The sequence below is a fragment of the Nipponia nippon genome, unplaced genomic scaffold (genome assembly GCF_047370975.1).
Source record: "Nipponia nippon isolate SJK-2023a ecotype South Korea unplaced genomic scaffold, ASM4737097v1 scaffold_25, whole genome shotgun sequence".
Classification (NCBI taxonomy): Eukaryota; Metazoa; Chordata; class Aves; order Pelecaniformes; family Threskiornithidae; genus Nipponia; species Nipponia nippon.
This window is the reverse complement of record NW_028262342.1, coordinates 6714773-6725993: the sequence shown is the minus strand read 5'-3', so window position 1 is coordinate 6725993 and position 11221 is coordinate 6714773. Positions and strand designations below refer to the sequence as shown.

The following is an 11221-nucleotide window of genomic DNA, read 5'->3' as shown; positions in this document are numbered from 1 at the left end:
TTTGAGGAAGGGCTGCAGGGAGGACGGCAGGAGGCCTTGCCTCAGCTCTGAGGGAAGCTGCTGTGATGCTCCTGGAGTTGGGAAATGGCCTCGCTGAGCTGGGGGAGGGAAGGAAGGCAGCTTTGAGCTGGCCAGCGTTGCTTTTTTGTGTCCTTCGAGTGTGGGGAAAATGTTCGGTGAGTCTGGACTGGGAGGAAACGATGCACAGCAATTACCGTTTGAAAGAGACATTACCATTCTAGTCATTAAGGGAAATACGCCTAACAGTCACGCTATGTCCCTTCCATAGCTAGCCAGCCCCTGGATATCTGTTGACATGATGCTCAGCGTGCCTCAGTGACATTTCGGTCTCTGCATGCTTGCTGCGGGATTCATTGCATTGAATAATTATCCCTGAAAGGCCATGCGGAAGAATGTAGTGATTCTGCAGAAGCTGCCCTGGAGCACAGGGAGTGTCCTGTGGGTGCAGCAGTGGAATCTGCACAGGGTTGCATAAGTGTAAGGGACGACAATCCAACTTCACGTTACCCAAATGCTCTTCTTTCTAAGTTCCTTTCTATTCTTGGCTACCTTCCAGGAAGGCACTTTTTTCTCGTCCCCAGATTCGCAAGTATCATGTCATTATCGTTTTTGGCCAAATGTGACTGGATGGACACCCTTAGAAAGAGCTTATTTCTTGTGTTTTGGCACAAAAGGAACTTTTAGGAGGATTGGGCAGGCTTTGAAAGGTTTAAGAGAGAGTTTCCATGTCTGCCTGCTAATCCCTCTCAGGCATGCGGTTTCTTCCACGCGTGCTGCTCAGGATCTCTCAGCAGTATTGTAACTTAAACATGCACTACGATAACATAAATACTTTTATCAAGGCTGAGGTCCCGCACTGGTAGGTCATCTTTGTGTGGTATCCAGTAGTTGTATGTTATAGTAGCGTTGAAACAGTTCCTGTGTATGTTTACAGTTTGCAAAGCTCTCTGGGTTAAAAGCAGTCATTTAAAAAAGAAAAATGTTATGTTCTGCCTATTTTTTTTTCCTGTGTTCTCGGGATAGGCACTCTTTTAGAAGGGATACACTGAACTTCGCCGGTGTTTGTAGCTATATGCTATGTTCTTGAAAGAACAGTGGTCACTACTGCCGTTCTGGGGGCCTGGTTTTGCCCTCGCTGGTGCAAAAGCATCTCTGCTAGCAAAGGTTGAAGCACACGTGAATATCACTAGCTGGCAACAAACAGAACGAAAAAGGCAAGTTTTACCCCAAACACTATTATGTTTCTTTCTGCTGCACTGGATGCCTTAATGGTGTTTTCCAAGTGAACCACCTGTGAGTGACATCTTTACACTATCCCTAAAACTTGAATGAGTTTGTATTTAGCCACACTGAAGTGGTGCCAGAGCTCCAATGGAAAACTGGGGTGTACTTCTAATGCCAGTTGTAATAGGGCATAACCACACCACCCACGTTAGCTGTCTAAATGAGGGGGTATGGTGTCCCCACAAGTGAGACAGAAGTTCTTCCAGCAGGCAGTTCAGAGCATCCAGTTAGGTCCTGCTGTTTGGAAATACCTTCTGAAGATGCCTCTTCCCTCTGCCGAAGGTCCAGGATCTGGCCTGCTAAGTGAGACGCCGTTACGTGCTGCAAAGCCCCCACAGGCTGGCAGTCGGAGTGGGTCCTGAGGAAAGCTGGCCTGGTTTTCAGCTCTGCAACTGTGATGAAATGCAGAAATGCTGGAAGTGTGATTGTTGGCAAATAGAGCAGAATAAATCCTCAAGGACCTCACAGCTGAAGATTCTTGAATGCAGAAGAGCACGAAGGGCAGTGGCCCAAGGGAGTAAGCAGGGATTGTAGGCCTGGAGGGAATGCCCTCAGCACATAATAGGTTATCTGGTTACAAAGCCACTTGGATATTGATTTTTACAGCTTTTTTGCTTTATTCTTAATTTGAAATTCTTTTCAGTTCCCTAACAGGAACACGAGCAGACTAATTTAAAGCAATCCCTCACTTTGCAGAGAAGTTTCTCCATCTGCTAATCTTGGGCTAGTCACGGTTGCCAGGATCTCGTCCTTTATTGCTCAGTTTTCCTCTCTGGTAATCATTATTTTGCAATTGCTAGGCAGGGGCAAGAAGTAAGGCAGGAAGTTGAGAACAATTGAACAGGTATTCTCAAGTGAACAGAATGAATAAAATTTTGTATTAATAATGTGAATAGGGTTGGTAAGTGCTGGGTTTTCTCTTTCTTTAGGTTCTTCGTGCAACAATACTTTGCTGATTCTTTGTATTTGGAGGAGTTAGAGGCAATTGTTGTTCCAAAAACATTTTCATGTTTCAGTTACTTCCAGAGGAAGAGGAAAGGTATGAATGAGCCAGCTTTGTTTTGTCTAGCAGGAGACTCATTGGTCTCTGTACTTTTCTGCTCAAGCAGTATATCCAAAATTCAGTTTACTTTCCCGTTTTGCTTTCTGTGGGGCTTTCAAGACATGGAGCAGAACGGTAGGGTTTACACAGTGGCTAATAAAGCATCATCCTTTTCATCTCTGTCTTTTGATCAAATCTCCATGGCTTCTTATGGATATGGCAAATTTTACCCAATTTGCAAAACTGCTACAGGAAAGTGCTTAGATGGCATAGTACTATGATGATTGTAGCAGAATCTCTAGAGTATAATTTATAATTTATTATATGATTGTTATGTTCTTACAGTACACTTAGGGCAAGAGCTCTTTGCAGTGAACAGGAGGTAACAGATGAAGGTGCCCAGCCATTAGTCATATGGATATTCATTTATTCCCTCTTAGAGATGAAAATGGTCCTCTTAGCGTTTACTGCTTTTGAAGTGAGACAAAGAAACAAATAACTATTTCAGCATAGGCTGCAGAGAATGTTGAGATTTAGAGTGAGTTTTAACTAGCTGTCCTGTAGAAGGACAGACGAGATGTCTGGAGGCACTGGAACATGTTGACCGATAGCCTCAGTTTCAGAAAAAACTCCTGTCCGCTTACATCCCGTCAGCTGTGCCCTGCCCATCTGATATGCCCCGTTCCTAGAATGCCGCAACTTTATTTCCTGCTACCATCAAATGCAAGATAAGCTGGGAGGACGTGTGAGACAGCCAGATACAGGTCTACACCGCTGTTCAACAGCCGATACAGAACTAGGTCACTAACTAGCTGTCTCCGTCAGGCTTATCTGAAGCATGGCCAGGTTTGTGATGTCCCAGATGTCCAGAGGCTGCTCGTACGTAAGTTAGACCATTCCTGAATGTGGTTCCACAGCTAAGCGTAACAGAAGTAGATTGGATGGGCTGCTGATGCTTTCCAACCTTAACTACCAAACATGCCAGTCTAAACCGGGTCTTATGGTAATTCTTCCTTCATTGTAGGCAGTTTAGGTTACTAGCAAATCTCCGTCATTTGCACAGAAGGAAAATACCCGTAAGATGCTAAAAATTTAGAAAGATTTGAGAATATTTCTTGTGTCTTTATTTTAAATCAGGCAGTTACATATTTACATTTTGTGACAGAGGACTGATGCTGTCCACAGAGAGAAACTGTCCCTAGAAACACCCTCAAATTCATCATATGATAGCAGATCATCTTCAGCTTTGTAGGCAGAAAGAAGTGTATACCAGTAAGCCTCTCTCTTAAGTTAGTTATTTAACTTCTATTACTTCAGGATCTGAGGCCCCCAGAATTTTCACTGTATATGCCATTGCACCCAGATGAGGAATTCGGGCATGCAAAGTTTTAGGTGCTTTCAAAGAGTCAAACAGGCTACGTAAGGAGTGGAATCTGTGTATTGAAGCTATTATGTTAACCATTTGTCTTTGCTGTTGTGTATCATCTCAGACCTTAGTGGTATGGTTCCCGCACTGACACTTCTGACATCTCAAAAATGACCCAAAGCACAAAGGTGTCAGTCATTGATTCTTTCCAGACTTGGTCAGTGCAGTGATGACAAAAAAAGAAAAAAAGGAAATAATGGTATGCGAGAACAGAAAATGGGAAGTTGGGACAGGAAGTGAAGAATGCAATCTTGCAAGCCTGTTTAGGAAGCCAGAAATTGATTTCTTTAGCTATGTTTTTTTCTAGCTTTATTTTCAGAGAATTTGCAATAGAGGGACAAAATAATCTCATATACTGGCAAAAAGCCTGCTATCATGGAGCCACTTCAGACTAGTCGACAGAATTTCCTTCTTCTCTCCCCCCTCTCCCTCTCCCCCCTCCCTCAGAATGGTACAAGCACTCACAGGCGGAGCGGAGTTTCTATGATTCATGGACATTTCTCTGCCTTTCCACGTTCCTTTCTTCCCGTGCCACCCAGTACTTACGTTGGAGTCTTCTTGCAATCTTAATACCAAAAAATTAAAGCCATTTTTGTGTCATATTCAGCATCCTCAGGCCCAACATTAACAAAAAACAAGCACAAAAGGCAAGGAAATACAAAGTTATTTCTTTGTAAAAATAAATAAATATATAACTTTGTAACTTCTGCACCCATGTAGTCAAGCTGAAGACATTTTATACTATAACACAGACAAATATTTTTCAACAAGACCCTTGTTTACTAAAACATGTCAAGTGCACTACTCCTCTCTCTGAAGTCCATGAAACAACTCAAATAAAGCAGATTCTTCAGCGCTCTGCTGGCTTGGATCTTATCAGAGTGGGCAGTAATTAACATTTTGGGTATGATTACTTAAGTGAGCTGTTGAAGTTGAAAGTCTAAAAGGAAGCATCGTGTTTCCGTATCTCACAGCCCTTTGTTGACGGTAGCACTGTATCAGTTGCTGCCAAAGAGAACCAGTTTCCTGTGTTTGGGGTTACAGTTGCCTGGTGTTTAAAAATAGAGCAATTTGGAAAAAGCAAATATACCATAGCCTTCCACTAGATTTGCTTGCCAATAGCTGAATTGTGACGCTGTACTATTAGAAAAGTGCAGTTGTTCTTTCAGGGAAAGTCTGTGCATCCATGTGCCTCATCCTTTCAGTTGCTTTCTGCCTCGCACCCCGTGTGTATCCAGCTTCAGCAACTGGTTACTGAAGTTGTACTAACCCTGGTTACTGGGTTGTTTCTAAGCGCAGTTCAGCAAAATTCTGTGAATAAGCCCAAGGCTTTGTGCTGCTTTGTTTAGGTGGACCCGTTTTTCTCTTTTCCGTTCCAGAATCGGGAGTTGTGGCTGTGAAGGTAACAGTAGCGTATTCCACAGACCCTGAGGAAACTGAATTGCCTGGTGGTTCTTGAGCGTGGAAGAAAACTTCTGGTGAAGGCTGTATGTTGACATATAGAACATCTTCAGGCTTCGTGTGAGGTTGGTGCCTTATGACAGCATATATTGTACTACCATTCAGTTCCCCATCTGGCATTCTACTTGCTTTGTTTCTTCCATCCTTCTGAGAAACCACAAAGAATGAGGAATTAAAAAGAAATACAGCATTTTTTGCTTTGAATATTAGTCTTAGTTCATCTACAACCACAAATATTTTCTCCTCGTATCATGAAATTGGGGAAGAGGAGAGGGGATGCATGGGAAAAGGGAATGCGTGCTCAGAGAAGTTTAGAAAACTTCTCTTACACAGTACTCTACTTCCTCAGATTTAGGTGACTAGTTAGAATGGTGCAGCAACAGTTAACACACTAAATATTTATACACTAAATATTTAGGGCAATTGCAAGTAGCAAAGTTTTCCTTTGATGAGAACTTTTGGTGATGCTACTGAGGATTCAAGGCCAGTTAATTATCAAAATTATATATTTGTGATTACATTATTTTTCTGAGTACTATAAACAAAAATATGCAGAAGGGCTATGACTTACTCAAATAACCAGTTAGGTTGTGTCTGCTTTGCAACAAGATGTCAGACAATCAACAAACATAGCAGCTGGCTTTAGTCTGCTAGCTGCGTGGATGCTACGCATCCATGTAGGATGCATGGTACTGCACGCTTTATAACCCCCGTGAGTGGCGAACACAGAGCCAGTGTCTCTGCACGACAGAGGTTGAACAAAGCACCAGGAATGTGGGATTTCTGGTGTTGTCTTACCTGCAGTGCTGCTTGCCTGAAAGAAGGATGTCTGCCAAAGTCCATCCCTTTTCCTGCCATGAAGGACAGAATCTCCTTTGAGCGCAAAACCACACCTTTACCTTTTCATTTTAAAAATCACTACCCCCACTATCCCTTCCCTGCGATTTAACTCGCATCTTGCATTTCACGAACTCGCATCTTGCATTTCACGCTCAGCTCTGTCTCGTTGCCTCCCTGGACAATGATTGCTATGAACGGACCTTCCTTACATTCAGGGTGGGGGGACGACAAGCTGTAGGGGCAGGAAAACTAGACAAGAGGATTAGGGAGCTTTACCTGCCCTTTTCCTTCTGATGTAAGTGGTGACGAGGAGTATGACAGTAGCAATCAGAGCAGTTGTAGGCAGGAAGGAACTCAGCACCGTGAGAGCATAGAGAGTCCTGCAGGGAAAAGCATGATATCTCCATTACTATTTACAGCACCAGAGGTGACTAGGTTAATTTGGGAGGGGATTTTGTGTGTTTGAAAATGGATTATGGTTCCAGGATAAAAATTCAGCGTGCAAATATTACCCCTGCTGTCTCTAAACAAGCATGGTTCCTTGAGGTCAGTACTGATCTACAGCCACAGAGGATCCATCCCAGCTGTATTTTCTTTGGCACTTGGCAAGCCTGGGGAATACTCAGGAGCCTGAATTCTCTTCCTGCAGTCATTTTCAGTGCTACCAGAGTTCAAAGGCATCCCTCATCAGGATGCAGTAGCCCTTCTCATGGTCTGTCTTTGATCAGGATCATTAATAGGGTCACCTTTGATCAGGCCTGGTAATAACTCTCATCTGACATGCTGTGTTGTTTAGCTGGGATTGATTTTAGGCTGGTCTGCCTGTACAAAAGGCAGAGTCATTGTAGCATTGCATGGGCCATATAGTTGTCCCTTTTCAACCAGGTAGAAAGGATGAACACAGTCAAACTGAGCATCTTCAGTAGAGGCCTCACCTAGTGCTCCTGAAACTGATAGCAACCTTCTACAGCCTTTCATGGGACTTGGGGAGGTTGGACCAAACTCTGCAGGGGAGAAAGGGAAGCCTGTTTGTGTGTGTACGATTGTGCGTGCACGTGCTTCAGTGGTTTGTCACACCACTCCTCAAATCCTGCAGTGCATCCCGAATGCTATACTTAGAGTCTGGGAGTCTTTGTTTTTTACCTCTGATCCTTATTGCTGTCATCTGTGGGGCTGGCAACATCGCCCTTCTTAGTGGGAAATGAAATGGTGTCTAAATCTGCATCCCGATTCCAATTTTCCCCTTGGAAAAAAAACAAGAGCAAGTGATTTTCCCACATCAATCCATCCCTGGTGACTTTTTCTCACGCTAAAAAATCCTGCTTTGCAGGTTTGTAGAATGGTCCAGAGTTACTGCTTGCTTGTTAGCTATGAAATTGTGAAGCTGCACAGGAATATTCGTCCTGTGCTGTTTACCAGTAAGAGAAGATATATTAATGCAGCTGAATCACTGGAATGGGATCAACCAGTTCCTCAGAAAAGAGCTAGGAGTTTTGTTTAGGTTGTTGGATAGTACCTGTTATCAGTGTATCTAAATGAAAATACCAAATGTAGGCCCAGCCAGAGAGCTAGTAGTAAGTAGCTAGTAGGGCAAGAACAGACATACTGTGATTCCAGTTTTCTTCCCTTTGGGTTGTGGTCCTCTGGTGTTTTTTCGTTCTTGCAAAATATTTGATACTTGATTGCATGATGCCTTGGAAAACCTACTTATTCAATGATCATATCATGTGCGGAGGGACAAATGAGATTTGGTTTCTGCTTTCCTTACAAGTTTGAGTCCTGTGACAGATCAAAGGGAAAGGACAGCTCCTGCAGGAGACAAGTTTTGTAGAAGGTATAGGTCAGCCATGAAAATTCATACCGTTTTAGAGAATGATATGAAGAGTGAATTGCTTATTTGGACACTTGAATGCTGTTAGAAAAGAAGCATCTTAGGAAAAAGATGCATCATGTGATTCCCATACACATTTTTCAGTCATGTCAGAAAAATCAAAGAATAGCTTCTGCTAAGTATCTTCTGTTTTTCTGCCTCCTGCGCTGGCTAAAAGCAGAAAAAGAAGTAAAGTGTTAAAACAAATACAGAGGTTTACTAATGAGCAGCGGCAAAGAGATGAACTCAGGTAGAAATTCAAGCAAAGATTCAGATTGCTTGGAGTCTGTTCCATCTGCTGATATAAATGTAAAATTTCATTAGTCGATGAAGCCAAGCCAGACTCCCCCCACCAGTTGGCTGCAATTTGTTTATATCATTAGTATGTATCAAAAATCTGTCTAAAAAAAAGAAATTCAGGAATTGTCTATGTCTCAGGAAATTTCCAGGCTCAGAAGAGAGCTCTTTAACATTGACCTGTAATCTTTCTTGTCAAGTGGTATGAAATTGCTGACTTTTAGAAGATCATTAATTCTTTGATTAACTCACCCAAAACTTCCAGCATGATCCCATTCAGTAGTTTGTTTCTGCCCTGGAAATGGCTCTCAAGATGATATTCTCCTGAGTCATTAAGTCAGAGCTTTTTCAGCCACACTCTAATCATTTTCCATGAGAAGTCATTCATCATTTCAGTCCTTCCTACTTTAACGATACTTTGATCAGAGTTACCTCTGATAAGAGGTTGACATCTAATTTGGGACACCATTTTGCACCAAATAAAATGCTGAAGTTTCCTGATTTGGCTATCACAGAATAGGAGCCATGGAGGGACAGGGAGTTCCTTTTTTTTTTTTGCAAATAGCCTTACAGGTTCTAAAGAAAATAGAGTGGCGATTCATTAGAGGGAGAAAAGATGGGGAAAAACAATGCCCGTGGTAGTGTACATCTCACCCAACAAAGGAGCAGAGCTAACATCAGCACAAAGAGAACTTGCAGAAGACAAGGAAATAACCAGCCCCAGTCTGAGGACGGTGGTCACGGGAGATGAGGTTGGGGTGGCAAATGGGAAATTTGGATTCCTGCTGCCCTTTCTGAACACGGGCTGTATCGGGCTCCAGGGCTGTTATTGCTGTCACATTCCCCAGGTGCTGGGGCGTGGAGCCACCCCATCATATTTCTTATGCCTCATACATGTGTTCAAGGTTAAGATGGTGTTGCTCCATCTCACGAGTCTTCTATGTGAGTTATCAAAGCTTTTCTGTGCGAATGGTTTCTGTGATTGTAAAACACTTGTAACAGAATGGAAAATTTTGTGCAAAAGCAAGTATTGTTTATTAGCTGTCATCAACTTACTTGAAATATTTCTGTCCCAAACCCATTTATTTTTGATTAGTATAATCCTACAAAATTGTATTAATGTTTTTTGATGGCAGTCTGTAAAATATTGATTTTCTTTTTTTTTTCCTTTGAAACTTTTTGATTTCATATGGCAAAAATAATTTCCTGGGCACTTCTGCCTCCAGATACATATAGGTACATATTGTGGTTCTATATTCTATAATAGCGTTTTACCCTGTCCTTGATAACCTCTAGTGGGGTCTCTGTGTCTAGATACACCGTGTTTTGCTGTGAAACAAAAATGGAAATGACACATCATTCTTGATTTACTTTGGCTGTCTCCCACCCAGTGCACTGTTGGCCTCATAGCTCACCCTCAGGTGAAACCACCATCTGTATTCTTGGCAGCAGAATATTCTTCAGATCACCCCACCCCCCACACTGATACGTGCCAGAATTCTCTCTTCGAAGTGCTGTCATGATCACAGAAAACCAGCCACAGCCTCAGTCTATCAGGCCAACCAAATGATGCAGTGCAGGTTAATCCTTTCTTTTAAAGGGGAGCTCAAGGCTAAGACTAGACAAGATTTTTCTGACAGCTCCTTGCACCAAAATTTCTTCTCATGCAAATTCTTGTGCACATCATATGAGCAGTTAGCTCTGAAGGACTCTCCCTCTGTATGCAGGAACACTTGCGTGTCCTCTCCTGCCATGCATGATCCTTCCAAAGAAAGATGAAAATAATGCTACAATTAGTCACAGCTTAGTATGCCGTTTTTTCTTACGTTATGCCACGGGGACTCTCACACTGGGCCTCTGAGAAGAGTGATTTAACTTTGCAGGTTTGCCTAAATAAACATCTATGCTTATCCTTAGTGCCACTACCCTTTTTCCGTTGTTATTCCTATTGTTCCTCTCTGTGGACTCAGTATTTATTTGCAGTAAGAAAGCAAACAGCAGCTAGCCTGTCTATGACACTGCTTACGATACCTGATCCGTGATGATCCATCGGGAGAGAGCAACAAACACAGATTTTCCTCCCCATGTGCTAGGTGATTTCAGACTGAGGACTTTGCAATAGTGGGAGAGGAAGGTCTCAGAAGGGCAAAGATTGCCAGATGTCCCACCATGAAGTTCAGTTTCTGAACAAAATACAGAACTACTATAAACAAAAATGAGAACCCAAAAGCTTGTATAATTAAAATAAGCAAATTTCAGGCTGAACGTTTCCTCCCCTCATTGACTTCTGGGAATCTCATTCTGTGCCTGGCTATAGATGGCCTGAATAAAAAGTGCTCAGGCAAATAACAGTGTGCAATGCGTGCAACAGCACAGAGAGCATCCTGTTCCTAGGAGAAATGAGAGTCTCTGAGCCTTACCTGGTAGTGCCAGCAAGAGCAGCAGGGCTGGAAAACCTCCCATCCTGAAGTAGGAAGTGGTTTAGGGCATAGAGGAAAAAAATGTAGCCCGGAGCTTCTTTATCACTGAGAAATTCTCTGTTGCAGAGGAAGCTAACTTGCTCTGTCACTTGCAGTCGTCTGCTGCCTAGAGTGATGATGCCAGTTTGGAATTGCTGAGAATATCTTTTAACCACAATCTTAATAGTACTTCTTGGGTGGGAAGGCTGCATAATGTTTACTGGCTGCTTTTTCGCTTTGAATGTAGTGTTGTCTAGATAGCCATATTTAGCAACCAGGCTGCGTGGCTGTGCCCCCTGGCATCACAGAGGCAGCGGATGGCCCTGCCTGAGGTCTCTCAACAGGTTGGAGCTGGAACTAGGAGCCAGATCTCCTGGTTAGAGCTGCGATTCCCTTGCACATCTAGCTGGACATCGCAGTACCACCCGGGAATACTGAAGCTAGGTTTGTGTTAGTAGTGCTGCAGTGGTGTGTGACTCTGTACGGGCTAGTTTACCCTCTGGAAATAGAGGAAATTAGTT

The 11221-nt window shown here is 42.9% G+C and overlaps 1 protein-coding gene across 2 annotated transcripts; it reads right to left on the bottom strand.

Moving 5' to 3' along the window:
• Nucleotides 1–3480: 3480 nt before the first annotated feature.
• LOC104013217 (uncharacterized) lies at nt 3481–10845 on the bottom strand. 2 transcript variants are annotated; one of them, XM_087761998.1, is made up of 6 exons: nt 10662–10767; nt 10273–10424; nt 7218–7317; nt 6351–6454; nt 6033–6085; nt 3481–5381 (listed from the first exon to the last, which is right to left on the bottom strand). In XM_087761998.1, the coding sequence occupies exons 2-6, from the start codon at nt 10325–10327 to the stop codon at nt 5049–5051; spliced, it is 645 nt and encodes a 214-aa protein (XP_087618124.1). In that variant the 5' UTR covers nt 10328–10424; nt 10662–10767; the 3' UTR covers nt 3481–5048. The 2 variants fall into 2 exon arrangements, with proteins under 2 accessions (XP_087618124.1, XP_087618125.1); XM_087761999.1 differs by lacking the exon at nt 10273–10424 and having other exon boundaries at nt 10662–10845.
• Between the last annotated feature and the right edge of the window lie 376 nt (nt 10846–11221).

Coding starts and splice junctions, on each gene's coding strand:
- LOC104013217 (XM_087761998.1), bottom strand. CDS start 10,327: ATGGGGAGGAAAATCTGTGTTTGTTGCTCTCTCCCGATGGATCATCAC. Junction 6,086..6,350: donor CATCAGAAGGAAAAGGGCAG/GTAAAGCTCCCT, acceptor CCTTCATGGCAG/GAAAAGGGATGGACTTTGGC. Junction 5,382..6,032: donor TCAGGCAAGCAGCACTGCAG/GTAAGACAACAC, acceptor GTGGTTTCTCAG/AAGGATGGAAGAAACAAAGC.